The sequence below is a fragment of the Macaca nemestrina genome, chromosome 15 (assembly GCF_043159975.1).
Source record: "Macaca nemestrina isolate mMacNem1 chromosome 15, mMacNem.hap1, whole genome shotgun sequence".
In the NCBI taxonomy this organism is placed as follows: Eukaryota; Metazoa; Chordata; class Mammalia; order Primates; family Cercopithecidae; genus Macaca; species Macaca nemestrina.
In genome coordinates this window covers 111,061,704-111,088,739 of record NC_092139.1, presented here as the reverse complement: position 1 = coordinate 111,088,739, position 27,036 = coordinate 111,061,704, and the positions used below count along the sequence as shown (strand labels likewise).

General features: G+C 51.9%; 1 protein-coding gene across 5 annotated transcripts in view; it reads left to right on the top strand.

Moving 5' to 3' along the window:
- Positions 1-3,102: 3,102 nt before the first annotated feature.
- Positions 3,103-27,036, top strand: part of LOC105464322 (signal peptide, CUB domain and EGF like domain containing 1) — a 148,291-nt gene continuing 124,357 nt past the window's right edge. For 3 of the 5 annotated variants that reach the window (XM_071080698.1, XM_011712110.2, XM_011712109.2), the window contains exons 1-3: positions 3,104-3,254; positions 6,848-6,979; positions 26,681-26,809. In XM_071080698.1, the coding sequence (XP_070936799.1) occupies positions 3,167-3,254; positions 6,848-6,979; positions 26,681-26,809 (349 nt within the window). In that variant the 5' untranslated portion in view covers positions 3,104-3,166. Of the gene's footprint in view, positions 3,255-6,847; positions 6,980-25,645; positions 25,843-26,680; positions 26,810-27,036 lie in introns of those variants that run through there. The other 2 variants (XM_071080697.1, XM_011712111.2) reach the window with 2 other exon arrangements.

Genomic DNA, 27,036 nt, shown 5'->3' with positions numbered 1-27,036 from the left:
CCACAGATTTGGCTTAAATTCTCCATTAGCTTATTGCTCCTTTTCCCAGAGCAATAAGAATGATCAGGTAAATGATGTCTGCTCTGTTTCTTTCTTCGTTCATTCATTCACTTCGCAATAATTTCTTATGCCCCAACTAGGAGCTGTGGTCTCAGATAAAGATCAGCTGCAAGCCCTGCCCTCAAGAACCCCCATTCTAGGAGGAGACAGAGGTGAAACCCAGAGCGAGCTGGGCTCTGATGAAGGAACTCCAGGGGACTGTGGGAGCCCAGAGGAGGCCCCACATCCAGTTGGAGGCAGTGGTCAGGGTGTGGGCAGAAGAGGAGGGGTGGGCCCTGTGAAGAAGGGAAACCAAGGGTGCTCCTGGCAGGGGAAAGGGTGCAGGCTCTGGGGTGTGAAAAAATAGGACAGCTGTGGGGCTCCCTTTGCAGCAGTTTGGTGAGGCTGGGGACTGTTAGAAAGATGAGAGAACATAAAGCTGAGTCATCCCTTATATCCCAGAGGGGTAAGCGGTGCTTTGTTTGCCACACAGAGAGCTCATAGGTCATTTGGAGGTGACAGGAGCCATAGCATGCTCCCCGCCAAAGTCACTGCGCAATTCAGCCTTCGGCCTCCACTATTCCAGCTTGGTGTCCGGAGGTTCCAAGTCATCCTGTGCTGGAGGCATGGCTGTGGGTTCCCACCTGCCAGCCCACCCCAGTCCAAAATAGACTCATCCGTTTCTGCACGCAGCCCTCCAGCACATCACTATCACGTGCATACAGTGCTCTGCAGTTTTCAAGATGCTTCCAGAACATTCTCTGGCTCACTTATTCAGTCCTCACCTTCTCTCATGGACCTTGGCAGATTCTCTATATGTTCTTCTCATCCATTAGGCAAATCTCCTCTTTATGTTCTGTGTCCAGCCCAGGTCACCTGCCCTAAGAGGCCTCCCTGATGGTGCCCTGCGGCAGAAGTGACCTCCTCTTTCTCTGCCCCACAGGCCACCTCCTTTCCTTCACCTGTGAGGGGCTTACAGGTGTATCTTCTCTCCATTTCCTTCCTCTGCTCACTGACTCCTCCACATAGACGACAGCCACCTGGAAGGAACCACTTTCCCTCTGTCTGCACACCTTAGAGGGTGTTGATTCACCCGCAAACTTCACCTGAGCAATCACTTGGGGGCAGGCTGGGGACTACAACTTGGTACAAGGGAGAGCTACCTCTGGGCTGAGGGGTCCCAGCGTAACCTGCCTCCATTCCTGCCTTGATTTGTGGGGACAGAGCCTGGAAGAAGGTTCTCCTGCTGCCATCAAGCTTGAGGGGCACCTGGCCAGGGCGGGGGGGGGGGGGGGCGTAATGACCAGGTGCGTTAAAGGGCATTGTTTCAAGTAGGTTAGAGCCCCCTGGAAGGACCTCCTCCACCACCTCACACTGCTTGCCCTGTTGCCCAATGCACAAGATAATCTGTGGTTCTGAGGGAACTCCCCACCCCCTGCAGAAACTCAAAGCTACACGATTGATGGGGACAAAATAAAGCCTGTCAACAGCATCTCCCAAATTAAATCAGCAGCCAGGAGCTGCCATACAGACTGAAATGTCTGGAGCAATGGGGTGGGGGCTCAGGAGACAACGAGCAGTGCTTCCTTCTTCTTTGGGCCTCTCTGGACCCCCTACACCCCCAATCCCCATGTAGGGGACCCCTTGCCTCGGCCACCAGGCCCGTGCCACAAGCTGATGTGAAGTCAGATAGTGAGTGAGAGCTGGCTGGATGCAGATTTAACCTTCCAGGGCTGAGGAGCTCATCTACAGCAGGTCGGATGAGGGCGTGAAGAAGCATGTGTGCCTGTGTGTGTGCTGGAGGATGTGAGGGTGTGAGGCTGTATCTGAGTGATTGCATGTGAGAGCATGTGTCTGCATGTGTGACGGTGTGTGTGTGTGCGCGCGTGTGTGTGTGTTGAGGGCAGGAAGGGGAGCTGGTGTGGAGGGGCTCAAACTGGTGCAGGCAGAGTGGACAAAAAAAGAGAAAAGAGTTGTCTTTGAGTCGGGCCTGGAGAGCAGAAGAAAAAAGGAGCTCTTATTGGTGGTTGTCAAGGAGATGGGCCTTGGGGTTTGCTGAACTTTCTTCCCTTAAAGCGTCCTGCCTGGAGCTGAGAGGGGCCATTTATTTCCAGCCGCCCCTCCCTCCCTCCTAGGCCTGGTGGGACCAGACCCGAGGCCGACCCTCGCCAGGCGTCAGGTGTAGACCCCAGGCCAGGCCAGAGCAGTTCCCGGGTCTTCGGACCGGGATGCCCGCCCCGCCCCTCCTCCTGGCCCCGCCGGGTCTGTCACTGGGAGAGGCCCCGGCCTCGCATTCCGGTCAGCGAACTTCCCGGGCCGAGGTCAGCCCCGTGCGGGGCCTCGCGCGGCACCGACCGCCAAGGGGCATTGTCCGCCCCGGGCGCCCCGTTCCAGACGCGGGTCCTGCGGCCGCCCCGTGACAAGCACACTGACGAGCCACTGTCCTTTGACGAGTGCTAAAAAGTTCGTTTGTTTTGAACGTCAATTTTCAAGCGATCTTTACGAGGTTTCCCCGCCTGGTTCGCTCGCTGCTGCCTCGCGGCGCTCAGCCCCCAGTAGGTGCTCAGGAAACGTCCAGCGAACGGCGGCGCAGGCGAGTCTGCTCAGCGCGCTAGCTCGTTTCACTGCACACGGGTGGCGGGCGACCTCGCGGGACCCCCGGCTCGCAGGATCCCCGCCCCCGAGGCTGCCGCCGGGCCTGGAGGGACGGCGGGCTCGACGACAGGGGCCGGGACGCCGAGGGCAGGGGAGGGCGCAGCCTCGGAGCAGCCCCAGCCTGGCCGAGACCCCGCGCCCGCAGCCTAGCGAGCAGGCCGGCCAGGCCCCCACCCCCCACCTGCCGCCCGCCCCAAGGAAGGGCCCCCCCACGACGCCCGCGCCCGCCCTCCCCCGAAGGGCCGGCGGCCGGCGCCCATTGGCCGGCCGTGGGCGACGCCCCGCCCCCCGACGCCACGGGCCAATGAGCGCGCGCTGTCAGCTCATCAGCCGGGCCGGCTGGGCTGCTCAGGAGCCCGAGCCGTGGCGGAGCTGTGAGCAGCGAGCAGCGCCTGCGGGAGCGGCCGGTCAGTCGGGTCCCCGCGCCCCGCACGCCCGCACGCCCGCACGCCCAGCGGGGCCCGCATTGAGCATGGGCGCGGCGGCCTTGCGCTGGCACTTGTGCGTGCTGCTGGCCCTGGGCACGCGCGGGCGGCTGGCGGGGGGCAGCGGGCTCCCAGGTAAGCCCCCGACCGAGGTGGGGGGCGGCGGGCGCGGGGGGCGCGGGCGGCTGAGGCGCGGTCCCGGAGGGCTTCTTCCCTGCGCATCCCGAGCTCGCCCCGTGCGGCCCCGCGCCCCCCGCCTCTTTGCAAAGTAACTTCTGGGGCCGGCGCGGGGCGCCCCTTCTCGCAGCCCGGGCGGCCGGGGCTCCTGAGCCCGGAGGGGCCGCAGCAGGGGCGGGTGGGCCGGGGCCCCGGGAGGGGAAGCGCGAGCGCGGGAGCGAGGAAGAAAGGCGCGGTTCCCGGGGGCCCCGCGTGCGGACCAGGGAGGGGCGGGACCCCGAGCGCAGAGGGGCGCTTTTCCCGGGAGAGGGAACGCGGGGCGGGGCGGGCGAAGGGGGACACGCCAGGAGGTGGAAGGGGAAAGGGTCGGACCGAGAGACCGGGACGGGGCGGGAGGTGCGGGACAGACGGACAGAAGAGGCTGCGCTGAGGGAGCAGACAAAAGGAAGCCCGGAGAAAAGACAGATGCGGAAGGGTAGAGAGGAGGCCCGCACGGCCCGGGGAAGGAGGAGGAGGCCCGTGGACCAGGAGGAATCAAGAGGGACGGTCCCACTGTTGATAAGGGAGAGAGAAGAGGAGATGGGGGACAGATGGACACTGGAGAAAAACGGGGTTGGTGGGGCGGTGAGAGGGAGACCCGGAAAGAGAGAGGGACGGAGATGCCTGGAAAGCCGCGGACGAGGGACCGTCTGACAGGACGGGGAGGAGAGACAGAAGGAAGGAAGGCAGAGGAGACGCAGGGACAGACACGAGAGGAGAGTCCGGACATCGGTGGAGCAGACCCAGGAAGGGGAGGGGGAGACCCGGAGGCCACAGGCCCAGGCCCGTGGGTTTCACGGGGACCCCCCACCCTCCCACCCCTTCCCCTCCTGCTCTCTGGCTGTCTTCAGGGGCTTCCCGAAAAGCTGGAGTCACATTCTCTCCCCCGCGTCATCAGAGACGCTCCTCCGGTGCTCTGCTTGGAGGGGGAGGCAGGGGAAGGGTCCTGTACGTCCTTCGCGGCTCCCTGAGGTCTGGTTTGGGTGGCGTAGGGTCTATTCCTGGTGGTCCCGCGTGCCCCGAGTGAGGATGCTGGGCCCGTGAGACTCTTCCACAGCAACACCCCTCCTGGAAGCCCAACCCTGCTGCCCCATTCCCCTTGTGTCTGTGGGTATCTCTCCCAAGCTTTGGGGTCCCTCACCTCTGAGTGACTGTTCCTGGGGGTGCCTATCTCTGCCTGTGTCCCTCCTCGTGTCTTTCTGTATCTGACTCTGTCTCCTCCCTGACCCTCTCGGTGGAAGCCCTGTGACTGTGAAACGCCAACAGCTTGTCCCCAGCATAAGCAAACCAGAATCAAAGGGAGCAGCCTATGCTGGGAGGGCTGGGTCGCCCTGCAGGGGAGTCTCCAGCCCAGACAGGAGCGGGAGCATGGCAGAGGACCGGTGGGGACAAGTGGCTTCTCACCCTCTCTTCTCAAACTCCTGTGTCCTCTCCCCATACTCCACACCAAGGACACCCAAGTGTTGAAAGATGTGTTGAGAGATAGCTCCACCCACCCCTCATCAACATCCATACATTTCCATCCCAATGAAGACACCTGTCTAGGTGGGAGATTGGCGGTGAGGGCACAAGGGGCTCCCGCCCCTCATTCCTACACACTGGCCCCTGGGAAGTGGGAAGAGCCATACCTGTGGCCCACTGCCTCTGCTGGTCCTGTTTCAGAAGTGTCCCCAGTCCTCCCGAATAGAAGCCTGGAGATGGGCCCTCTCTGGCCCCTGGGTCCCTGCCTTAGAGGCAGTGCCAGTCCTGCACAGCATCCCTCCGTTGCCACTTCCCCAGAAGGTCCTCATGGATGTTCCTGCTGGCCCAGCCATCCAGTTGCCGGCCCCCTCCAGTCCCTGCCTCCTGGTCCCCTTTCCACTCTTCCCCTGGGCAAGCTGTCTAGGACAGGCCGCCCACCTGAGCAGATGTAGCCCCCCTGAAAAGCAATGCCACCTGCCATGTGTGTGCACACGCGTGCACTTGTGTGTGTGTGCAGGGGGGTTATGCTGTTGTGTTTCTTTTTGATGCCTCTCTTCCTTCAGGGGTGGGCAGGAGACTTGGGGGCTAGGGCAAAGAAGGAGGAGCCCTGGAGGGCATGGATCTCATAGGCCCCACTGGCAGATTTCAAACCCAGATATCATGCAGGGGAGAAATTTAGAGTGGACACTCTTGGGGACCCAGCAATCTAAGGTGAGGCCAGAGGCATGACGAGATGGGGACATTCTGAGCTTAGCCCTGGGGCACTGCCCTCATGGCAGCTGCTGAGAGTTCTTTGTGCTGCTGCACTCCTGGGTCCTTCGTCTGTCTGTCATCTGTCTGAATTTCATGCATTGCTAGCTAGAAGTCACATGGCACGTAGGAAAGCTCATTCTGTGTCAGAGTCCACTCTCTGTCCCAGTGAGCTACTGACCCATAGCAGATGTGACCTCACCGGGCCTCGGTTTCCTCATCTATAACCTGAGGAATTAACCTGGATTATAGCTTCAGCTCTGACTGTGCTGAACTGTGCCCGACAAGAGGCAGGTCCCCTCCCTGCCTGAACTGTGTGTTTGTGTGTGTGTGTGTGTGTGTGTGTGTGTGTGTGTGTGTAAAAGAGACAGGGAGAGAGGCTTGGGGTGTGTAGATGGAACGGATATGCAGAATCTATTTTGCTTGATTTGCCCCAACAGCTGTTCCAGACTGAAGGTGTATATGTGTTGGGGGTGGTAGGTGGAGAGTGTCGGGAGCCCTCAAAGCCTAGACTGAACTTGCATTTAGAAGTTGGGATATGAAAACCAGGTTCACGTGTGGATTTCCGAGGAGGGAGGACCATGGGGGGAGTCAGAACCATGGATGGGCTCAGGTTAGCCCAGTTGAGGGTGTGGTTCTGCCACCAGACACTTTGGTGTGGGGGTGTGGAAGCCAGATGACGAATCCCATTTTTCCACAGGCTAGCGGCAGGGTGGGATCCCACGTTCAGGTGACCTGCAGGAGCCTCCTAGCATGGCCTTGGTGTCCCCATCTGGAACCCAAAGGGGCTGGATTTAAACTCCTTCAAGGACCTTTCTGGCTCTAAATTCTAGAATGAGGAGAGTGGGGGAGGATTGGAGCGATGCCTGTGGGGGGATAGAGTGAGGAGAGTGGGGGAGGGTTGGAGCGATGCCTGTGGGGGGATAGAGTGAGGAGAGTGGGGGAAGGTTGGAGCGATGCTTGTTGGGGGAGTAGGACAGATGGAGGAGGAGGTTCTTCCTCACTGTCTCCTTAAGCCTCAGTTTTCTCATCTTTTTAGCGGAACGATAGCTCAATGGGATCATTGCGACAATAAATAAGGCCAAGTGTATCGATAGCATTGTCCCTGCCACAGAGTGGCTGTGCAAAAGATGCTACCAGTTGCCACTTGTCACACCAGATTGTCCTGTGACAGCTGTTATTGCCAATGAGCCCACTGACCAATGGACAGGCAGAGGCAAGAGCTCCCCTGCCCCACACCATCAGCCACCTGCCCCGGGGCCACAGCTTACCTGTTGTTCCCCCTACACCCCTACCCACAGGATCAGTCGACGTGGATGAGTGCTCAGAGGGCACGGATGACTGCCACATCGATGCCATCTGTCAGAACACGCCCAAGTCCTACAAATGCCTCTGCAAGCCAGGCTACAAGGGGGAAGGCAGGCAGTGTGAAGGTGAGTTCAGCCCGGCCCTCCTGGCCAGACCCTGAGGCTGCCAGGGCTGCTGTAGGTGGCCGATGCCTGCCCCATTCATCACCAGCTGGGGCTGAGCCTCCAGCACCACCGTCATGGTTGCTGACAGTCATGGTTGCTGACAGTCATGGTTGCTGACAGCAGAGGCTTCTCTCGGCCTCAGGAGGGAGGCAGTGAACTTTTCGGGAATGCCGGCTGTTTCCCTGGAAGGGTGGAGTTAGAGTCATGGGGTGCCTGATTCTCAACTGGGCTTGAAACTTTTCGTTTTTTTTAAGAAATTGGCTGGGTGCGGTGGCTCAGATCTGTAATCCCAGCACTTTGGGAGGCCGAGGCAGGCAGATTATCTGAGGTCAAGAGTTTGAGACCAGCCTGGCCAACATGGCAAAACCCCGTCTCTACTAAAAATACAACAAATACAAAAAAAGTTAGCCGGGCGTGGTGGCGTGTACCTGTAATCTCAGCTCCTCATGAAGCTGAGGCAGGAGAATCACTTGAACCCGAGAGGCGGAGGTTGTAGTAAACTGAGATGGCGCCACTGCACTCCAGCTTGGGCAACAGAGAAAGACTCTGTCTCAAAAAAAAAAAAAAAAGAAAAAGAAAAAGAAATTAAGATGAAGTATTGAATGATGTATTTGTGCATCTGTCCTTGACTGGCTATATGGGGCTGGAGTGCAAAGACCTGGGCTTACCCCCTGACCTCCAAGGTCCCTAACGTCAAGTTCAAAACCACCCTGTAGGTCTCTGTCTCGAGTTCCAGTGCTTGGACAGACACTGGTGGATTTGTACCATCTGTCTGTCTATCCAGCCTTTCTGCCCTGCACCTGGGGTGCTGGTTAGACCTCCTGGCATTAGAAACTGCCTCCCCAGCAGGCTGAAAGAGAGAAAAGAGCAGCTCTGGCTGCGTTTGGTGCCAGGACTCTCCAAGCCCATTGGAATCTTTGGAGCTTTTGTCCATGAGGGTCTGCATGGCCGTCCTCACCCCATGGGTCTGGAGCAGGACTGGGCATCTGGGAGCTGGAAATAGCTCTCTCCGAAACAGACACACCCCCGGATGGGGTCACTGATCCCCAACTTCCCTGTCTGCACCCGTCGTATAAATGAGGAAAACTGAGGCTCAGACAGAGGAAGCATCATTTGCAAGATTCCCATGTTCACAGTGACATGACAAGGACTGAAATCCACGTCTTGCAGCTCCCACTCAATGACTGTGGCAGCTAGTTTTCTTCTCCCTGGACCCTGCCAGCTGAATTTTTCCAAGTTTGATATTTGTATTAGGAAAGTGACATGTGAGCACAGGATGGGTCCCTGTTCTTTCTGTATAAGGCGTTTACAGGGCTAGAGTTTTGTGGGCGATGCAGCCACGCCTCTCTGGGATGCTGGTGGTGTTTATCCTTCGCATTTGTTGAGCATTTATTTAAGGCTGAGTGCTGGGCAGATGACATCGCCCTGGATCATGCCTGGTTGGGTCATATTCCTGGCACGCTCAGGGCCCCAGAACCCAAAGGGGGGAGCTGGCGCCTACCTACAGATCTCTGGAAGGAGGCCAGGCTGGAGGCACACAGAGGAGGCCATGAGTGAGAAGCCTGGTGGGGCGGCTGGCCTGGCTGCTGTCAGGGCCAGAGGTTAGCTCCCTGGTTTGAGTGGTACATGTGAGGCTGTGTGTGACCGCTTTCTGATCCTCTATTCTGCCCCCCAGACCCAGTGTCCTGGCAAGGCAGGGCCATGGTTGACCCTCCATCTCTGCTGGTATAAGCCATTGACCTGGCCTCTTCGTCCCCCAGCCCAGCTCCTCCTTAGGCCCTCTCCTGCTGTCCCCTGCCCTGGAGGCCTTACCTGTTTCCCTAAAATTTTTCGGAGTTCAGCTTTAACTCCCCACTCTGCTTGACCCCTGAGTTAGGAGTCAGACTCTTGCCCCAAGCCCAGCTCTGTTGCTCACTGGCTCTGTAGGCTTCATGTTCTCACCTGCTAGAAAAGGAAATTTTTTGTCCTGCTGGGTATGAAAATGAGACAAGAGGAGGCTTGCGAATGTGCTGCAGGAACTGCCAGGGGTCTCCCTATCTCTCTAGCCAAATTTGGGCCTCCACCCTTCACATCCTGAAACACCTCTATCCTGGCATGCACACACACACACAGACACACACACATGCACACACACTGGGTTTCTCTACGTTTGTGAGCCCCAGCTCAGATTTCCTGCCTGCCTGGAGCTCCTTACCTTCTTTCTGCATCCTGTCTAAATCTGAAGGCTAATCATTCTTTAGATTTGCCTCCTCCAGGGAGCCTCTGATACCTCCACTTATACATGCACTTACCCATGCACACACATGCATACTAGACTGCATTAGTTACCTACGCTGCTCCCAGAGGCTTCTGGGCTTCCCTCCATCATCACACTTCTGACTTGGTCATAATTACTTGTCTTGGTCCCCCACAGAACTGTGAGCTCATTTATTGCGGGCCCACCATAAGCTTGCTGTAGGGGTCACCATACCGAAGCTGTCAAACTCAGGCCATGCACCCAGGAGCTCTCAGCGAGCTCCTCAATTAGAAAGGGCCTTTTACATTTGTAGCCATGTTCCCAGCTCATGGGGCAGGGCCTGGCACTAGCGTAGGTCTGCAGAAAACGTTTAGTCTTAGTTGGCTCTCCTTTGCCCAGACTGGACTTCACATTAGATGAGCAACCTCTAAGATAAACACAGAGGGGAGTGTGGAGTGTGGGGTCTGTAGAAGGGCTCGTTCTGGCCCTGGTATCATCTTGACTCTGCACAATGAGAGACAGGAGAGCAGATTCAAGGCTGGTCTCTTCAAGGGGAGCCTGGGTTGCAGCCCACCTTTCATGTGAACATTTGGGTGGTGATTTGCCCTCACTGAGCCTTAGTTTCTCCTTCGGTTGTGAGGGCCAAAAATACTCCCCATCACAGGTCATCCTGAAGATTGAGTGAGCCACAGTATAGCGCACTGGGGGCTGGCATCCAATACACAGTAGGCACTCATTCCACAGTGTGTGCTCCATATACAGATGGCAGGGTCATCACCATGGTCCTGTCATTATCATCATCAGCATTATCACCATCATCATTATCATCACCATCATCATCATCACTATCATCACACTCACCATCATCATTATCATCACCATCACCATCATCACCATCACTATCATCACCATCACCATTGTCACCATCATCACTATCATCATCACCACCATCACCATCACCATCACCATCATCACTATCATCACCATCATCATTATCATCACCATCATCACCATCACCATCATCACCATCACCATCACTATCATCACCATCACCATTGTCACCATCATCACCATCATCACCACCACCATCACCATCACCATCATCACCATCATCATCATCACCATCATCACCATCACCATCATCATCATCACCATCATCATCACCACCACCATCACCATCATCACCATCACCATCATCATCATCACCATCACCATCACCGTCGTCATTATCATCATTACCATTATCATCACCGTCATCACCATCATCACCATCATCATTATTATCATTATCATCATCACCATCACCGCCATCATCATCACCATCATCACCGTCATCATTATCATCATCACCATCATCACTGTCATCATTATCATCATCACCATCATCACCATCACATCACCTGTTCTCACTAGCTGTCAAAGTGGTTTCAGGCTCAAATGAGACTATGAATGATGAAGACCTTTGAAAATCACTCCATTCTGCATATCTGTGGTGATAGTTATGGTGCAGCATAGTCCTTGCTCTCCAGGAGCTTGTGGTCTGGTGGGACTGCATGAGCTGGAAATTCCTGATAACAGATTTAGGGTAGTTCGGGTCATGAATCAGTGTCTGTTGAGTTGCTGTGTTAACAGTATGAGAACAATTGTTAGGAACCAAGAGGAGGGCACCATTTGGTTATGGGCTCCCTAAACCCTCAGTCAGTGAGTGTTGGCATGGATTCTGGAGGCCTGTGTGGACCCTGTCCTGCTAGCACTCTGGTTTTCTCATCCCTGGGGACCCATCTACAGTCATGAATTTGAATCAAGGCAGCCTGCCAGAGTGCTCACATACATACCTCACACCGCCAACACATAAACACGGAGGACCATCAGATCCCTGCTGGCTTCCCTGGGAGGACTACGGAGAGACATCCGGGGGTTTTGAAATCTGAAGGGGCACCATGTGCAGCGCTGGCCTGAGGGAGCTGGGAAACCATCCAGATGTTCACGTCCTTGGTTTACAGATGGAAAAATGGAGGCCTGCGGGGGCAGGGTCTTTCTTGGGTGGGGACTAGAGCCCAGGTTTGGTAGACCTGTTACTCCACACTATGTTTCTGCCAGTGGTTATTCCTATCTGTGGCTCTCTGTTCTGAGAAGAGGACGTGAACAGTCTCTATTAAGGTCAGCATAGGGGTTAAAGCATTGACTTTGGTGCCAGATGGCTTGGGTTCAAATCCTGCCCATGTAGCCTGGGCATGTTATTTAACCTCCATTTGTTTATCTATAAATTAGGCATAATGTTACTACTTATTTCATACAGATAGTGTGAAAATTAAATGAGTTAATGTATTTAAAGCCTTTGAACATAGCCTGGCACATAGGATGCTGTATATAAGCACTAGCTGCCCTTACTGTGATGACGACGACGACGATGATGATGATGATGATGATAGTGATGATGGTGCTATTGATGATCAGGGTGATGGGGGTGATGATAATGTTGATGGTGCTGTTATGGTGCTATTGATGAGGGTGATGGTGATGGTGATATTGATGATGATGGTGCTGATGAAGATGATGATGATGATGTATCTGATCATCATCATCTTCACCATGTCAATGTCAATGATCACAATGTTGTTCAAGATATGAAAGAACTAAAGCTTCGTCTTTTCCAACAATTTCTGGGACCTAAAATGGTTGGGAAATGAGGTATTCTGGTTCATCGACTGTTCATATAAACCATATGCATATACCTATATCCCCACAGAGGTGGACAGTCAGGTGTGCCATTCACAGATGGCTGCTTATCGAGAATGTACAATAAAAAAATACATAGGAAAGAAGACTTTCCTTTGTTCAACTAAGCCTACTTCGGGGATGGCAAATATGCCGTCACCTTCTGCCATAGCAGACATTAATAATCAATCACCACGCCCTCCAGTCGTTTCTGCAGTAGATGAAACTTGCTTTCCTTCCCTGGGCTCCTGCATCTGCAGGTCCTGAGCTGGAGTTGAGTTTTGCTGAGGCTGGGGTTGGAGTCTTGGAGGCAGTGAGCCCCCTGTCCTGCAGATCTCACTGACTGTGCTCTTTGCTGTAATAAGCATAGAGGACGGACTCTCAGCAGAGCCTTCCCCGAGGATGTGGCTGCCACAGTCTCCCCAGTTTTTCACCAATATGTTGAGTGTTTGCTTCCAGACACCCCACTACATGCTCCATGTCCATGATCTCATTTAATCCTCTCAAGAACCCTACCAGATAGGGAGTATGCCTTCCATTTTTCAAGCAAGGAAACAGGCATGGAGAGGTAAAGTGACTGGCCAAAGGTCACACAGTTGATAGAGGACAGCTAGAATTTAAGCCCCAAACTGGCAGTTCCCAAGGTCTGTCCTCTTGACCGCTGGGTGATACTGCCTACTTTTAACTGGCTCTCCCACAGGGACTGTCAGCTCTGTCTTCACCAACTAATCAGTGCCCGAAACATACTTTCTCTATCATTTTCACAACCCAAGCCTGGGTTGTGGGAAGCCCGATGTGAGGCTGACCGAGCCTCTTACCCACTTCACCAGGTCACCTTGAAACCTGCTGCTTGCAGAATCCCTGTTAGCAAATCCAGCCCTGAAGGCCACCTGCCCCCCATTCTGGGAACAGTTTCTTCTCCCACCTTCAAGGGCAACTTGCCTCATGGCCAGTGGGCATATGCGATGATGCCATGGCCTCCATGTGTGCAGACATGTTGCATCTGTGCCCAGGAGTGGCCTGGGGCCCCCTGCAATCAGCCTAATGCTGGCAGAGGGCTTGCTGTAGCCAGACGGGTGAGTGCCTCAGACAGCCGGGAAAGGCTCTGAGCAGGGCTGGAGATAAAGCACTGTTTTATTGATTGAATCTGAAGTACCTTGAGGTAGACTCATGGCTGTGTGGAGTTGGAAGAAACTTCGAAGGGCATTGAGGCAGCCCCTGTGAGTGACAGCTGCCACCCCTCTTTGCAGCCCAGCCCAGGTCCATACACACCACCATTGTAGCCCATGCCACACTGCACTTAGCTTGTCCCACGTCTCCTCCTGGAATGTGAGCTCCTCAAAGACTGGGTCTGGGATCCGTCAGCTCCCATCCCTGGAACCTAGAGACTGGGCCTGGCACAGGGTGTGGATGGCATTTGCTGGATGAAAGGGTCTCCTCCTCCAGGAAGCCATCTCTGGTCTCCCAGACAGGGGAGTTATCACCTGTGAGCATCCTCACTCAGTGCTCCTGTCACACTAGATTGTGAGGACCCATGCAACTTCCCTTAGGGCTAAGCCTAGAGCTGGTGTCAGTGGGCAGTGAATGACCCTTATCCATGCTGGGAGGACCCAGGAAGGCCTCCCAGAACCTCACAGACTCTGAGGGTTCTACAGATGAGGAAGCAGAGGATTGGACAGGGAGAGAGCTAGTCTGAGGATAACTGGTGTGGACCGATGGCAGAATTCACCTGGGGAAACTGGTTCCAGAGAGGTCTGTCTCTAGCCAGGCCTCCCAGGTGAGAGGCAGCAAGGCCTGGGTTCCATCCATCCCCCATCAGCCAAGGGGTCCCAGCATCAGGCCAGGCCCCCATCAGCCCATTGGAAAGCAATAGGGAAGGCTCCTTCACTATGGAGGGATCGAGGGGGCTGCACAGCCCCTCTGCTTCTACACGTACTCGTTGCCTTGCTGCTGCTGGCTGGTCTGAGACAGGACCTGGGAATGGGAGGGGCTGGAAGCTACCATTTGTGATACTGTTATTATTTTAATTTATTTTAGAGGTGGGGCCTTGCTGTGTTGTGAGCTATTATTGTTATTTTTGTTTGTTTTTGAGATGAAGTTTTGCTTCGTCACCCGGGCTGGAGTTCAGTGGCTCAATCTCGGCTCACTGCAACCTCCGCCTCCCAGTTTCAAGGGATTCTCATGCCTCAGCCTCCCAAGTACCTGGGACTACAGGTGCGCACCACCATGCCCAGCTAATTTTTTGTATTTTTAGTAGAGATGGGGTTTCACCATGTTGGCCAGGCTGGTCTCGAACTCCTGACCTCAAGTGATCCACCTGCCTCAGCCTCCCAAAGTACTGGGATTATAGGCATGAGTCACTGCACCGGGCCATTTTTTATCCATCCCTCCCTACCCAGCCTCACTGTCTTCTTTTAGTTCATCAAACTTGCCAGCTTGTTCCTACCTCTGGACCTTTGCATACTCCAGTTCCTCTTCCCTGTCCATTTAGCTAAGCGTGTGCATCCGCGGCTCACCCGGCCCCGGGGGCATGGGCCTTTCGGAATCTGCCAGGCCATTCCCGCACTGGCTTCCTGGTCTGAATTAACCAGGCCTGTTTGTGCTTATTCTGCTGAGGGGGCAGGCTGGGGGTGAGGAAGGGGCATTTCATCCCCTTTAAATACTTCAACTCATTTAACCTTAATTGCCTTGTTTTCATAGACATTTGCTAGGGAAAAGGACCAAATTATAGCTTGAATTGGGTCCTACTAATCTTAATTAAAAGCTCTCGTTTATAATCAGGACCAGGCCCCAAACGAGGAGCAAACCGCCCTCAAATGGCTTGTTTAAATAACTAAGACCCTCTTGATAATCACTGTTTAGTCTGAACCAACAGCACACATCACCCCTTCTATGTGTACTTAATTTTTTAGACCATTTATTCAAGTGGTTTATTCCACTTGCAAGTTCTAACTCGGGCCTTTTCCAAAATGCTATAATTAAAACTCTTGGGGGAAATAACTTTTTGTTTGGGCCACAGTATATCAAATATATTACTATTTTCCTCTTTTTGTGTGAAAAGGAAAAACATGACAACCTTGTGGCCGTCAGAGATCACAAAATTAGTGTGTATGTAATGAATGTAAATAGTCACTTCCTGAATTTTATATCCCCAGGGTCTACTTGTCAATCACTGAAGTTAGGTGGATTACAGAGCATGTTATTAAAGTGTTTTAACAAAATTCCTAATAACATACTCAGTGATCCATTTAGTTTAACATCAGAAAAAAAAAATCTTAAAACCAATTTGGCCTTCTTAGGAAATAATGTCCATGACCTTATTAAATCATTTTCATCATCATTACTACACACATTATTGAGACTCCAGATAAAATTCTGCTTTTTGGGAGGCCAGGAAAGGCAGTAGGAGGTGGGAGGGTGGGGGGAGAGAAGGGGAAATTCTTCTCCTTCAAGTCTTAAAACATGCAATTATGCATGCTAACGTGTGCTCTGCCGAAGATGAAAGTGCTCAAGTCTAGCAGACCAGCAGGCAGGAAGAAATTGGATGTGACTTAAAATTCCAAGGTGCTGTCAGCTAGCAATTAGGCAATGTTGCTTGCCAGCTCTGCTGCTGATTAGGGCTCTTGCAGAGTTCTTGGAGCCAATGTCCATTTTTAGGAGGAAAAAGTAAAAAACTCATGCCACCGCATTTAAACATTGGAGGCAAGTTCACCTCTGAGCCTCAGTTTGCCCATCTGTAAAGTGTGTGTGCACTGGACTGTTTTCAGTTGAGTATCAAGAATGTTTACTGAGCACCTACTCTGTGCCAAGCTAGGTGCTGGGGCTGAAACATGTTTCCTGCGTTTGACCTGCCTTGTGGGAGACACAGATTGGAAAAGATGTGATCATAATAGGATGTGGAAAGTGCAGCAATGAAAATACAAACAAAACAGGGTGTTGTTTTCTTGAAGTAGAGAAAGTGCATATCTCTGCCAAGGAGGGGAAGAAATTCAGGAGGGCTTCTTAGAGGAGGTGTCCTCTGGGCTAGGTTAGGAAAGCATAGCACAAGCAGATCTCTGATGCTCCTTCCAGCTGTGATGGTCAGTGGAAGCATTTGTAGCAAGGATTTAGAGGCCTGCATTTTGGTCCCTTCTAACTCCGTGAGCCAGCGGTGACTTGACCATTCTGAGCCCTGGTTTCCTCATTCACCACATGGGAGCCACAACACCTGCCCTACAGAATGTGCACTGGAGTAGAGATTTGAGGAGGGAAGGGGCCTCACTGTCTGTGAGAATGTGTTGAAGGCTGCACCAGTGCCTGCATGTTGGGTTTTTTTTTTTTTTTCTCTAATTCCCCATTTCTCCCAGGGTTAGGAGTCTCTGCCCCCACCTCCCACCCTCCATGTCCTCCAGCTCCCCAGGCAGCAGCCCCTCTCTGCCCCCTTCCTCTGGGCCCTCTCACCTCCTCTTAGCTGCTTCTTATTACAGTGGCTGTATTTGTTTTTCCATCCGAGGAATGCTAACCAGCAAAAACCATTATTTCTAAGAAAATAAACCATGGACTTGTGTGCCTTTGAATGCTACTGAAATGGATGACGGCCTTCCCTAAAGGCCTTGAGACAAAGAGGGCTCGGGGCCTTGTGTGAACGGGCAAGGTCAGGGGGTCTCAGAGGGTGCTCCCAGACGGGCTTCCAGATGGGCCAGGACTGCAGCCTCTGGCTAGAAAGAGTGTGAAACCTCAGCCAGCTGGTTGGATGCCTGGCCTGGGTTAACAGCAGCCACTGGCGTAGATCACTCCCCACTCCCTCCAGGGTCTTCAATGTGCTCCCCTCTCTCCAGGAACCCCTATGTCTTCTGTCTAGACCTCCTGCCTCTCTTATAGAAGGGAGTGGAGCTGGGAGTGTGTCCATGGAGACCGGGTTCCAGCGCTGTGTGGCCTGGGCCAAGTCTGTGGGCCTCTCCGGCCTTTGCATCCTGATATCAGAGTTCAGCGGGGGCAGGAGATCTCAGGCCCCTTGGACCCTCGCTGTGGGCAGCTCCTTCCTCAGGGTGCTCCTCGTTTCCATGGTGCCCAATGCTGGCCTCAGTCTGTCCAGCATGAGGGGTGGGCTTCAGTGGGGCTTAGCCAACTGTCCCTTCCCACTGCCAGCCCTGCGGGCAGACGTGGGCCTGGTCGGTCTGTGGGCAGGAGCACATGAGTTTGTGTGCATCTGTGTCTGGGTCATTCCCCTCTCCAGGCTGGCAGCACCTTGTGGCCAAGGTCCAGGCTAAGGGCAAAAGGCCTGGCCCAGGACAGCATTGGCATGGGAGGGAAGAAGGCAGAGAGGTGGCCTGATCCTTCACAAGGCCCGCGGGCCCCAGATTCCTGGTTCACAGAGATGCCATCTTCTCTGGACAACTGTGTCGAGGTGAGGAAGGTAGAGTCTGGGACCAGCCTGCCCAGGTTCAAATGTTGCCTTCACCACCTTCTAGCTGGGTGATCTTGGGAAAGACACTGAAGTTTTCTGAGCCTCAGTTTATTTTTCTATGAGCCATGGGAAGTGAAGACCTTTCTGCACGACTGTAGGGAGGATTAAGCCAGTTACCATCAAGATGGTGCCTGGTGTGGAGTTGCCACTGCTGTTATTTTATTACATTGGAGAGGAAGGCCATCCGGGGGTTCGGAGAGAAGGGGAATGAACCCGAATTGCACCAGGCAAGCTCAGGCCCTGCCCACTGCTGGATCCTGAGATGAGAGAGAGAAGGCCAGGCCGAGAGCCCTGAGTTCAAGGTGCCGTCAGCCCCTGATCTGCTAAGATTTGTCTTTCAGCTCCCCTCTTTGGGCCTCAGTGACACCTTGATAAAATCCAGGGTGCTCTAGGATCCAGCTTACTAATTCTAAGGGCCGGCCCGGGTTTTCAGGCAACTTCCTGTTTGTGATTGTCCTCCTGAGCTCGGAGGTGGCTGGGCCTGTGGAGCGGCCCCACAGAACCTGCAGTGTTTGGGTCTCGGGCCTCTCCTTGGCCTTTCCCTAAGGGGATGGGGGAATGACTGCCTGTAATGGGTAGGAGGGTGGAACAGGGGCCTTGACTGAGGGCTGGCAGAACTAGACTCAAGCCTGGCAGGTTCCCCGCGGTCTCTCCTGGCTTCCATCTCACACGCGCCAACGACTCCATTTTCTCTTGACCAGGCTGCCTCAGCGTCCGTTAGTCCTGATGCGGGAGCCCAGGAGCAGCCCTCAGCAAGGGCTTCAGGGCATTTGTGAGGGAGAAAGGAAATAATGAACTGGTCTTCATCATATCGGTTTGGTGGGAAATCTCCCCTGCTTCTTGGTAGCAACACGGCCCACCGTGACCCCAAGCTGGGCAGGTGGCATTTGAGGTCAGTTCAGAGCCAGCCTCCTTGTGGTTGCCCTTCATGCAAGCAGAGATCCCTGGAGATGCGACCAGCCCAGTGGAGAAGAACACCCACAGCATTACTTGTTTGACTTCTATTTTTAAACAGCTTTATCGCAATATAATTCACATACTGTACAATTCACTCATTAAAAGTATACAATTCAATGCCTTTAGTATATTCACATTGCCAGTCCATTACCACAATCAATGTTAGTATCTTTTTTTATTTATTATATGTGTGTATATATATGTGTGTGTGTGTGTGTGTGTGTGTGTATATATATATATATATTTTTTTTTTTTTGAGACGGAGTCTCGCTTTGTTGCCCAGGCTGGAGTGCAGTGGCGCAATCTCGGCTCACTGCAAGCTCCGCCTCCCGGGTTCACGCCATTCTCCTGCCTCAGCCTCCTGAGTAACTGGGACTACAGGTGCCCACCACCACGCCCAGCTAATATTTTTGTATTTTTAGTAGAGACGAGGTTTCACCGTGTTAGCCAGGATGGTCTCGATCTTCTGACCTCGTGATCCGCCTGCCTCGGCCTCCCAAAGTGCTGGGATTACAGGCGTGAGCCACCGTGCCCGGCCTTTTTTTTTTTTTTTTTTTTTGGGGGGGGGACAGAGTCTTGCTCTGTCGCCCAGGCTAGAGTGCAGTGGCATGATCTTGGCTCACTGCAACCTCCGCCTCCTGGGTTCAAGTGATTCTTCTGCCTCAGCCTCCTGAGTAGCTGGGATTACAGGCGTGCACCACCATGCCTGGCTAATTTTTTGTATTTTTAGTAGAGACAGGGTTTCACAATGTTGGCCACAATGCTGGTCTCAAACTCCTGACCTCAGGTGATGCACCCGCCTCAGCCTCCCAAAGTGCTGGAATTACAGGCGTGAGCTACCCTGCCCAGTCCAGTGTTAGAATCTTTTCATTACTCCAAAAAGAAACCCCATGCTCCTTGACCATCCTCTACCACTCCCGAAGTCTGCAGCCCCTCCGGTATTAGGAAAGCTCTCATCTGCTTTTTGTCTTAGCAGATTTGGTTTTTCTGGAGATTTGACGTAAATAAAATCATCGACTATATGATCTTGTGACGGAGACATCACTAACTCTGAAGTCAAGCCGCCTGGCTCCCTTCCCGGCTCCCCTTGCATTTGCTGTGTGATCTGAGGCAGGGCAGGCGATGTCTCTGAGCCGTGGTTTGCTGCTGTGAGATCGAGATGGTGGTGCCCAGCTCTCAGGGCAGTCCTGTGTGTGGGGCCTGCAGACGGCCTGACGTGTCAGGAGAGTCGCTCAGCAAGGCCACTGTCGTGATTGTTCATTCATGCAATGCCCAGAGGATTCCTTTGAACATGCTCGGGCTCTGCTTGGTTCTGAGGCTCAAGCTGCACAGGACATGGTTCTCATTCTCATGGATTTGCAGCATCAAAGGACACAGACACAAGCAAGCAAGAATAATGCTAGTGCCTGCTTGGGCTGGGGGAGGGGCTAGATCTGCTCGAAGATGAGCAAAAGCTTCCGGGAGGAGGTGGTACTGGGGCTCAGGATGCAGAAGTGAGTGGATGTTGTGGAGGGAAGGACCTCCAGGCAGAGGGAACAGCATGAGTCAAAGTGTGGAGGCCTGAAGCCACATAAGGGACTGGGAGAGGTCACTGAGCAGCTCCAACCCCACGGTTATCTTGAATCACAGAGTGGGAAGCGGGAGGGAACCTTCCCACCCTCTGGCTGAGCCACGGTCATTGTGTGCAGTTAGGAATGAAAAAGTATATAGATTTGTGTTAGTTTTACGTGCCCTTTGACCTTTCCCGTAATTAACTGCTGGGCCCACTTCTGGCATTGTCTCTGCAGAAGGGAAACCTGATCGATGGATGCCAGGGGCCCTCAGAGAGCGGGTCTCATTACTCAGTCATTACAAACCCAGAGCTTAACCCCGAGCCACCGGAGACAGGGGCTTAATCCTTCCTGCTAGGCAGCCCAAGAAACTACCTTCCCTGGAGCATAATTAGCCAACAAACCGGATTAAGATTTATTCATCAATAAGGACTCAACTTCCTAAGCCATACATCTCTCCCCGAATGGTTGCCTGATCTAAGGAGGGCACGGTTTTTCTTAAAGCCCCCAGACAAAGGAGAGGACATGCTAGCGCCCAGCCAGGAAAGGGCTCTTTGTTAGAGCGTTTGGTCTCTACTGTTCTTGAGGAATGTCTAGAAAAATGCCAGTTTCAGGGGGAAATGAGAAGACGTTTTCAGTAATGATCCCTGAGAGTAGAGAGTGGGATGCTTTAAAAATCCTTAATTTTGAGAAGGTTTCCAGTCAGTCCTGATTTTGAGGAAAATGCCCTAAAATAGTATTAAAATAAAATGAAAAGCCTCTCTGACTCATTGCAATAGGATCTTTTAGCACTTAGACACCACAGAATAAATGTATATTTTATGGAGCAGCAAGAATCAATTTTGAATTAAATGATTTAAAAAAAATATCTTACCCTATATGGGTTCCAAACCCGCACTGTTGGCGTGGAAGCACAGCTATGGGGTTGTGTGTGTGCGTGCTTTCAATACACAAAAAGCAGAGCTGAGTGACCTTTCAAAAATTCCATAATGAGCAGTTCTCTGTGCTGCTTTTCTCTGTTCTGTTAGATGCTGGGAGCTGTCTTCTGTTGGGAATTGAGTTTTCATTAAAAAAAAAAAAAAAAATCCAAGCAGGGGAAGGAACAGCAATGCTTGGAGTGAATTGCTGGACTTCTCATCTCCTGTGCCCAGGGCTCTGAAAGCTGGTCAGATCTTTTGTCCTGCCCACTTTCTCCATTCATGCGAACCATCCCTGTCACCACCCCTCCACTGTCACCACCCCTTGTCAACCTCAAGGGTAGGTACAGACCTTGGAAATAAAAATAATAATACCTATGACACCTCTTCCCCACTTTTCTCCTTAATGACTCTTTGGAGCATGAAGCACTTTTTTTATTTTTTTATTTTATTTTATTTTTTTGAGACGGAATTTCGCTCTTGTTGCCCAGGCTGGAGTGTAGTGGTGCAATCTCGGCTCACTGCAACCTCCGCCTCCCGGGTTCAAGGGATTCTCCTGCCTCAGCCTCCTGAGTAGCTGGGATTACAGGCATGTGCCACCACACCTGGCTAGGAGCATGAAGCACTTTTTAAAAATATTCATCTCACACACCCCAAGGATGTGGCTCCGAATGTGGGAATCAAGTCTGCACTTGAATGCAACCACTGGCTGGGGGCCTGAAGACAAGGTCCTCAGTGATGCTGAGCCTCAGCCTCTTCTGTGTGATGGCAGCTCTTACCCTGGCCTCACATACAGCTGCCTCACTCCAGTCTCTGCCTTCATCATCCCACGGCCGCCTTCTCTCTGTGTGTCTGTGTGTCTTCACATGGTATTCTTCTCCCTGTATGTCTGTGTCCAATTTCCCTCTTCTTAGGACAGCAGCATTGTATTAAGGCCCACCTTAATCTAGTATGACCTCATCGGAACTTGATTACATCTGCAAAGACCCTACTTCCAAGTCAGATCACATTCTCTGGTCCTGGGGGTTGGGACCTCAACATATCTTTTTGTGGGGACACAGTTCAATCCACAACAGCCCTTAAAGAATAAACATCCACAGAACTGAGCTCTGTCCCCTCCGTTCCTTTACCATCTCCCCGCTCCACCTGCCTGTTCCTTGTTCTCTGGCTTTCAGTCCTGAAAAAATGGTCTGAGTCAGATGAGCGTCTTGGAGGTCTGTGGTGCCTCTTCCGGGGCGGCGACTCCTGGATATGTTTTTATAATAATAAATTCACCTGCTTTGGCAGATTTTTTTAGCTGGTTTGTTTGTGTGTTTATCTCTTAGGTATTAAAGGAGGAGGCTCACATGATTTTAGAACAAAAATTCCAGGTACAAACATGGAAAATCAGGGAAAGTTTGGTTTAGGAGCCGACATCCTCCATCCAGGGCACTGGGAAGTAAAGCTGGCTGCCACAGCAGGCCTGGGGATTGGAGAAGAACTGGTCATTCTGAGAGATGCTCAATCTAGGAGAACTAATTGGGGATGGATTGAGGAAAGAAATGCAAGCAGCAAATATCTCGGCACTCTCCAGCGCACTGGCAATTATTGTGGCCTACCTTACGGGGAGTCAAAGGCAGGAAATGGGTAGAGCTGTTTTATTGACTATTCAATGATATCTTTATACTGCCTTATGGGTGTGGTGATCAGATAGTTTATCATTTTAATAATGAAAAGGTTAATAACTACTGTTAATAATTATACCCCAACAATAGGCATAAACTGGAACTGTGCCAAGAAAATTAAAGTGTATGATATTCTCTAAGCAGGGGAAGACATTCCCTCACTAGGAGGTCTGAGGTTTGTCAGAGCTTACCACCATTAAAATAGCCACTTGGATTACATTTTATAGATGCAGCAACTCTATAACCGATTGTGTTTCTTTCCTTGTCTTTGTCTTGGCATTTAGGAAGCTCACAGCCCACCTTCTGTCATTGTGCTGCAATTATCAAATGTGTTTTTGTATGTTTTCACCAGCTTTATCTTATTCTTCAACCTCATTTATTTTTCTTCATCCTAGCATCTTATTGTTTGAAAAAATTGTTGTACATATTTTGTAAGCTGTTTGGATGGATATTTGAAGGAATCAGTGAGTTAATAGAAGTTTGGATGGATGGATGGGTAGGTAGATGTTTGAATGCGTGTGTGTGTGTGTGTGTGTGTGCATGAGCATGAGTGTATGTGTGTCTGGATAGAAGGGTGAGTATTTGAATCAATGAATATACAGATGAGTAGCTAAGCACTTGGATGGATGGATGGGTGGATGGGTCAGTGCTTAGATGAATGGAAGGATAGGTATCTGGTTGAATATTTAGACAGATGGATGCATGCATGCATGTTTGGATGTATGGGTGAACGTTTGGCTGGATAAATGGATGGGTGAATAGGTGATTGGAGAAATGGAAGGGTGGTCAGCACACTGGATATTTAGATGGATAAAATTTAGCACAAATCGATAAATGGAAGAATGGTTGGGTAGATATTTGAATGGATAGGTTGAGGGTGAGTAGATGGATGGATAGTGGAAGGGTAGATGGGTGTTTGGATGAAAGGATGCATGGCTGGCTGGTTGGTTATTTGGGTAGATAGATAGGCATGCACACATGTGTGTATGTGTGTGTGTATAGACAGATGCAGAACAAGTAGAAGGATAGATGGGTAAATGGGTATTTGGATGATTGGATAGTACTTTCTCAGTACACAGTATAAATGTGCCAAGGGTGAAATATTGTATCATGTATAAAGCATTTTGTCAATGACTGGCATGTCACAGGCATTCTAACTTATTAGAAAGGATGTGGGCTTCACAGACCGAAAGACCTTTGTTCTGATCCTTGCCCTACCACTTACTATGTGACCTTGAGCAATTATCTAACTTCTCTGCACTTTAGTTTGTTCAACCATAAAATGGAGTTAAAACACCTACTCCAGAGTGTTGCTGGGAGAATCAAAAGGGCTTGTGTATATTTCAGGAGTAGATACCTCCTTCTGAGGTATAAGATGAAAGTTCTTTTACCCAAGCATGGAGTAAAAGTCCTTTTCCTCAGTCTGATTGATCCAACCTAAGTCACCTACCAACCCTGGGACCAACAGCAATTGCTAGTGGCATGTGCTGTTTGGATGAGACTGATAAGTCTCCACCCCCAGAGTTAGGACCAGGCCAGCTTCCCCCTGAATCACCTGCTTGAGGGAGGAAAGGAGGGAGGGAACAGTTTGGGGGCTGCTGAGTCGAATCAGATGTGAGGTGATACTCATGCTGACAGGTAGTGAAAATAAGTGGCTAGTGGATAGACTGTACCTATATTAAGGGTGTAAAGAAACCACGCTTTGGTAGCTGATTTGATGTTAAGGGAGCAGTGGAAGGAAAACAATATTTACCGGGATGAGGAACCCCAGGTAACTGCAGGTCGATGAGTTAAAGCTGGGCTTTGTCACCTTTGGAGTACCTTTGGAATACCCAGGGGAAGAGGTGGTTGCATTAGTCTCTCTGGGGCTCTGGAGAAAAGTCAGGTCTGCAAACAGAGACTGGGAAGTAATCAGTATCTCTCAGTTTTTTAAAATCTATGCCGGGCGAGGTGGCTCACGCCCATAATCCCAGCACTTTGGGAGGCCGAGGTGGGTGGATCATGAGATCAGGAGATGGAGACCATCCTGGCTAACACGGTGAAACCCCGTCTCTATTAAAAATACAAAAAATTAGCCGGCTGTGGTGGCACATGCCTGTAGTTCAGCTACTCGGGAGGCTGAGGCAGGCGAATTGCTTGAACCCAGGAGGTGGAGGTTGCAGTGAGCTGAGATCGTGCCACTGCACTCCAGCCTGGGCGACAGAGGGAGACACTGATTCAAAAAAAAATAAAAAATAAAAAATAAAAACAAAAAATAAATAAATAAATAACATCTATGTGCCTTTTCAATAAACATAAAATATCACATTCTCCCTTAATTTTATTTGCAATTTATAAGTGGATTAAATATCAGAATTAAAAACAGCTCAGAGCCAGGCACAGTGGAATATGCCTATAATTCCAGCTACTAGGGAGGCTGAGGCAGGAGGATCCCTTAAGCCCAGGAGTTTGAGTCTAGCTTCGGCAACATAGTGAGGCCCTGTCTCTACAAACAAACAAAACAATTCAAATGAGCTGCAGAATTGGGAACTGATGCAGGTGCCCCTGTAGGCAGATTAGGAGAGGACTCCTATCTCTTCATCCTTTGGTGACCCAGCCCAGGCTACTTTGTTCTTCCCTTATTGTGGCTGGGTGGACACCAAGAGTGGCTGCACAGCCCAGACCCTGTACTCTGGCGCATTCACTTCTGCTGCTTTCACCAAAGTTATCCCCTTTGCTCTGCAGCATCTCTGGCAGGCATCATGGCAGTGCTCAGTCACCTCCAGAGTCAGGGAGCTCTCTACCTCCTGCAACAGCCTCTACTTTGCAGACCAGCACTCCTACCCATGAACGTTCATTGGCCCCATGGCTTCCCCTCACTGTGAGTAGCTCTGCTGTCTGGACCAGTAGGGAGAAAGCAAGGAGTTCCGTGTCTCCCTGCAGCAGCTCCTCCAGCGATTGAGGGAAGCCAGGCCTGCCTTCTACAGGCTCTCTTCTTCTACAGGATGGCCCCACCCCACTTTCAAAGCTGGAACCCAGCCTCAAAAATCCCTCTTCTACGCCATAGGGGAGGGACCGCAGCTTCCTCCTCAGTAGCCTCCTTAGATGCACTTCCGGTTCCACTTAGTGCTGCACTTCCGGTTCCGCTTCCCGTTCCCCTGTGGGGGACATTTCCGGCCCTCTTCTCTCCCCAGCATGTCTTGGAGCCTCTGGAGGTCAGGGTGACTGTCGGTTGAGATGAGTGAAGCCAGAGGGATCTCGGGGAGATGCTGAAGACCCTGCAGAAGAGCCGGCACCCCCGGCTGGCAGATTCTTGCTGTGCCTGGTGCCCTCACAAGGAGCCCGGGTGTGACCAAGGTTAGGCCCCTTGGGCTCTGAAGCCGAAGGGTTTGAATCCCACGGGTTTGAATACCATTCGTGCCACTTTCTAGGTGTGTGACGTGTGACCATCTGTGAGGTTTTAGCCTCACTGTGCTTCGGTTTCTTCAGTGCTCTTGCAAAATTGGAATAGTGAGAATGGTGCCTGTATCACTGAGTTAGTGTGGGATTGAAGAGGTAATGACATGGCCTTACAAGCAGGACTTGGGCGTGGAAGCAGCTCAGACAAGGTTAACTAGGCATGTTCCTGTCATTCTCCAGGGTCTCTAAAATCTCTCTGGAACGCCAGAATTGATAGCCCTTTGACCCCTGACGGGAAATGTTGAAAAAGCCTTAAAAGAGCAAAAAGGGTGACCTTTACCGAGGCTATTGGCCATTGTTTATGAGTGAGGAGCCTTTGTTATAGCAAGGAAGCTGGAGCAGTTGAAATGCAGGCATCAGACTCTGATGTGGAAAGAAACTGTTTGGAGGAATTAGTGGACTTTTCTTTCATTCCAGATATTACACTTTTTGCTGATGTGCAGTTAATTTTACTCAGTACCGCCTGCTTCAAGAGAGCTAGTTTTCGGAAATTGTACACTGGCTCGGGGGAGGCAGAACTAGGTGTGAATCTTGCCTGTTCACTGTGGTAGGAACTGGAAGACACCCCACACATGATTAGCATTTTTATAATCCTCAAGTCCCCAGCTCCCAGGGAGCACTGAAGTGAATACTTGTTGAATCATCCCCTAATCACTCATATCCCAGTGGCTTCCCTGGTGTTGGGAGAGGGGACCACCAGGCTCTTCTGACACCTCTCGTGCCCTTCGTTTTGCAGACATTGACGAGTGTGAGAATGACTACTACAACGGGGGCTGTGTCCACGAGTGCATCAACATCCCAGGGAACTACAGGTGCACCTGCTTTGATGGCTTCATGCTGGCACACGATGGACACAACTGCCTGGGTGAGTGATACAGCCACAGCCTGCCCTCTGGGCACACCCTGCCTGTTGCTTTGCTCCAGCTTACAGAGTCGGGGGCAATGGGAAGGTTTGCCTTCCTTTGGCTTCCTGTATTAGTTTGCCAGGTTGTTGTAACAAAATACCACAGACTGGATGGCTTAGACAACAGAAGTTTATTTTGTCACATTTCTGGAGGCTGGCAGTCCAAGATCAAGGTGTGAGCAGGGTTG